The sequence below is a fragment of the Crocuta crocuta genome, unplaced genomic scaffold (genome assembly GCF_008692635.1).
Source record: "Crocuta crocuta isolate KB4526 unplaced genomic scaffold, BGI_CrCroc_1.0 scaffold61, whole genome shotgun sequence".
In the NCBI taxonomy this organism is placed as follows: domain Eukaryota; kingdom Metazoa; phylum Chordata; class Mammalia; order Carnivora; family Hyaenidae; genus Crocuta; species Crocuta crocuta.
Window position 1 is genome coordinate 3,633,087 of NW_027528369.1, and position 4,344 is coordinate 3,637,430.

The 4,344-nt window shown below is 46.9% G+C and overlaps 1 protein-coding gene across 1 annotated transcript; it reads right to left on the reverse strand.

The window, feature by feature from the left end:
- Positions 1-250: 250 nt before the first annotated feature.
- MAF (MAF bZIP transcription factor) lies at positions 251-3,479 on the reverse strand. Its single transcript, XM_077754051.1, is given in 2 exon segments — positions 251-2,950; positions 2,953-3,479. Coding segments are annotated over 2 exon segments (750 nt in total). The 5' UTR covers positions 3,343-3,479; the 3' UTR covers positions 251-2,590.
- Positions 3,480-4,344: the final 865 nt, after the last annotated feature.

Here is a 4,344-nt window from a genome sequence, read left to right on the forward strand (position 1 = left end):
AAAACTGCAAACTTGGGGGGAAGGGCATTTTGAGAGGTCATAATTTACATTTATATTAAATATTGCTAATTATTCAAAGGGACTGTCCCCCCCCACCGCCCCCAGCCTCACAAAACAGCCTATGTTTCACCCTGAATGATTTCCTCCCTACTCCTCCATTAATCCTTTCTCTGGAGAAAAGGATGCATTTTACACTTCTACTGCGGTTTTGGGCCCAGTTAAACTGTACACTAAGAAGCTGAGCACAGAATCAAAAAAAAAATGCAGTTTATTATTGTAGATTATTCTTTCTCTTGATATAACCAGAATTGAAAATGAAAGAAAAGCACATAGGAACATCACGCGTGGTTAGTTAGTAACTCAAGATATAAAACAATTTTGCACAGCAAAATATGTAAAAGAAAAGTAACTGACAAGATTTTTTTATATTTATTGTGGTAAGATTTACTTTTCATTTTTTTTTTTAAAGACAGGATGTCAGTCCCTGAAAATAACATTTACTGATTATTGCCTTTAAAACTGTGGATTTTTTTTTAAGTTACAGAAAATCTAGTTCTGCACCACAATACAACTGTAAAAAAATCTGCATCGTCTTAAAACTGTGCAGTAATGCCATTTTGTTTATAACTGCAGAAATTTTATTAGCGTTCTAAACAGTTTTGCAAATTTTTGTGTATTATATGCTTGCAGGTTATATTTTAGTGCAATTCAGTCCCAAATACTTTAAATTTGAAAAAAAAAACAAAAAACCATACATTTTGAATGTAAAATCCCCCTACAGATATAAACAGGGGTGTTTCCCCTTTAATACTTTGGTTTTTCAATACAGTCAGTGGTATAGCAAAGAGTACACATACTCAACTTATATTTTAAGTTGCAAGCACATGCTTGTATAAGCTACTTTTTTTAAACAGTCCCCTTGCAAATTCTACCCCCCCTTAACATCACAACAGTAAACAATTTAGTGCATCAATCTTTAAAAAAATCTACAGCTAAACAGACCTAACTCTTTCAAATTTATCTATAACATTCCTTTATCTGTAGCATACATTTTAACTGGGCTAACAGATTATAAAAACTAGAATTAAATTATATACTAGAAACCCATAGCATTCCACATTTGACAATGACCAAAAGCCAAAAAGAAAAAAAATAATAAAAAGAAAACAAACCAAAAAATAACGGGGCATATTCCTTTTTTTTTTCTTTTTTTTTAAAAATAAATTTTAGACTGCTTTCCGCAACAGCACAAGTTTAGTCCCCAAAGTGGGGTGTCATTCTTATTAAAAAGAAAAAAAACCATTAAGAGTTCTTTACTGTTAGATTTTTAACCCATTCTGGCATCTTTGACAAGGAATGCCTTCAGTGCATTTCCAATGGGAGGCTGAAGTTCTGAGTAACTCAAAGCAGTTTGGAGGATGCAAACTTTCATGGGAAGAAGGCTCTAGGTTGGCACTTTGTTCTGAACTCAAAAAAGTCATGAGGCAATAAAACAAAAGTACGAATGCCATGCCATAAGTCTTCGAACGTCCATTTCCAAGCCAAAAGGAAAAAAAAAAAAGAAAAAAAATAATTATACCATACATGTCCAGCATGCAGGCTTTTTTTTTTTTATTAATATAATGTCTCTTTTCCATAAAGTCTTTGAAACAGTTATAGTTCATTGTTGCTAAGACAAAGTAGCGAGCATAATAATGCATGAGATGAGAATGAGTTTTTTAATGGCAGACTAAACTCTCAGATTTGGCATGGTAAGGCCAAAACTCACAAGTCACACCCAGGTTGATGCAGGCTTGATTGTGGTAGGTTCATGAGGATTTTTTTTTCTCTCTCTAGTTTAGCATCACAATGCTAAAAAAAACCCGATGGAACTCAGCGCGCTGCAAGTCTCTAACATTTCACATTTTTTTTTCCTTTGCAAGCTCAATCTCACATATGAAGAACTCAGGAGGAGGAAAAAAAAAACTTAGCTTTTTTTTTTTTCTTTTTTCTTTTATCTCTGAGGAGATGGGTGGAGAGGGCGTGAGGGTGGAGGTTGGGAAAAAAGGCAACAACACAGCAAGCTCCAAAAAGTAAAATTAAAAAAAAAAAAACAACAAACAAAAATAAAAACACACACACACAGAAAATGAACACCAGCTCATGAACTGAAGAAGGGAGAGAGAAAAAAACAAAAACAAAAACAAAAACAAAAACTATGAAGAGTGCGGGTTTCAAAGATGAGCATGAAGAACTCTGCTGAGATCTTTGAACATGGGGGCGGGAGGGGGGCGGTAAATAAAAACAAGCTAGCAAGTTATGGAGAATTTCAGATTGGCAATCCATGAGCCAGACATCCACTCCCTCCCCATTTAAAAACAGCCACCGCCACCGCCAACTGGGAGCAGGGTGTGTGTGTGTGCATGTGTGTGTGTGTACACGTGTGTGCATGTGTGTGTGCGTGCGTGTGTGCAGGGGCATCGGGGGGCGATCTCGGCAGGGGAGGGGGCGAGGTGGCGGCGAGCACGGCTCTGGAACTAGCAAGCCCACACCCGAGTCGGACCCCCACGGAGCACTTATCAAGGTGGCTAGCTGGGATCGCGTGTCAGACTCACATGAAAAACTCGGGAGACGACGGGTTGTCGCTGCTGGAGCCGTTTTCTCGGAAGCCGCTGCTCACCAACTTCTCGTATTTCTCCTTGTACGCGTCCCTCTCGCGCACCAGCCTGGAGATCTCCTGCTTGAGGTGGTCGACCTGCTGCAGCAGCTGGTTCTTCTCGGATTCCAGGACGTGTCTCTGCTGCACCCTCTTGAAGCGGCAGGACTGGGCATAGCCGCGGTTTTTCAGGGTCCGCCTCTTCTGCTTCAGCCGGATCACCTCCTCCTTGCTGACCCCGCGCAGCTGCCGGTTCAGCTCGCGCACCGACATGGTCACCAGCTGCTCGTCGGAGAAGCGGTCGTCGAAGTGCAGGNGCCATCGAAGCCGCCCTGGAGCTGGTGGCTGTTGCTGATGAGCGCCTCGACCGCGTCCTCGGGGCTGAAGCCCAGCGCCTCGGGGTTCAGCTGCTGCGGGTAGCCGGTCATCCAGTAGTAGTCTTCCAGGTGCGCCTTCTGCTCGCTGCCCGAGCCCGGGCTGGGCGCCGAGAAGCTGGGGGAAGGGGGCACCGAGCTGCACGGCGTGCTCATGGGGGTGGAGGACAGCGAGCCCCCGGCGATGAGACGGCCGCACTGGCTGATGATGCGGTCGGTCTCCACCGGTTCCTTTTTCACTTCAAACTTCATCAGATCGAAGTCATTAACATATTCCATGGCCAGGGGACTGGTGGGCAGGTCGGAGTTGCTCATTGCCAGTTCTGATGCCATTCTCCTGCCGCCGCCGCCGCCGCCGCCGCTCCGCCAGATGGGCTGCAGGAGAGGGGCCAGCGGGCTGTGCTGGGTGGCCAGCGGGTGAGCCAGCTTGCCGGGCTGGGGCGCTTCTAGCTCGCTCGGCGGTGGCTGGCCCGAAATNTTTTTTTTCCCCCTTTCCTTCCCTTTTCTCTCTCTCTCTCTCCCTCGCGCGCTCTCTCCGTGCAAAGTGCAAGACAGAGGTGCAGCCCGGCTGGAGGAAAGGGAGGGGGGAGTTTAGTTCTTTCTTGCCTTTTTTTTTTAAAGCAAAATAGCGAAGTCCTGGGGAAAGGCGAGGCAGAGAGCAAAAAGGGGGGAGGCCGAGCCGACGAGCAGCCCGAGCCACGGCTCGAAGATGAAAAAAGATTTTAAAAGCCTCTGATCCAGCAAGAAGAGTTTAAAGCAATTGCTGAGTTTTATAGCACTTGTGACGTCAGGTCCAAATGGGAAATTGACTGGTACTCGGGGCCAATGGGAGGCGGCGAGAGCGGCCGCGATTAGCATAATAGATAGAAACAAGGAAACTTTTCTGAGCTGTCAATCAGGGCCCAATCAGCTGACTGTCAGCTGGGACAGGCTGGCTTAACCCTTTGCGCGCCGCAGCCTCCCGGAGAGGGAGCAAAGCCCGGCGCAAAGTTTGGTGCAAGAGGGGAAGGAGTAGTCCAGAGGGACTTCGGGAACCCGGGAGGACCGTTGGCTTTACTTCGGAGCGCGAGAGAGGCCTGCCTTCCGGAGCGGCGGCTTGCCCTCCCCTCGCTCTGCGGGGATTGGCCCGACTCCGCTCCCTGGGCAGCTCTCAACCTTGGGACTGTGAATTCGCTCGGCAGCTTTTCCTCCGCACTCCACCTTTGGCACCCAGGTGTCTGCCCGGGGGACCTTCCTTCCCCGAGCCGTGGCTGTGCCCAGAGCTCAAACTTGGCCCTTGGAGCCAAAGAGCGCAAACTCTTTGTCCCTCTCCCCGGGGCCCGCGCGCCCGGGGGC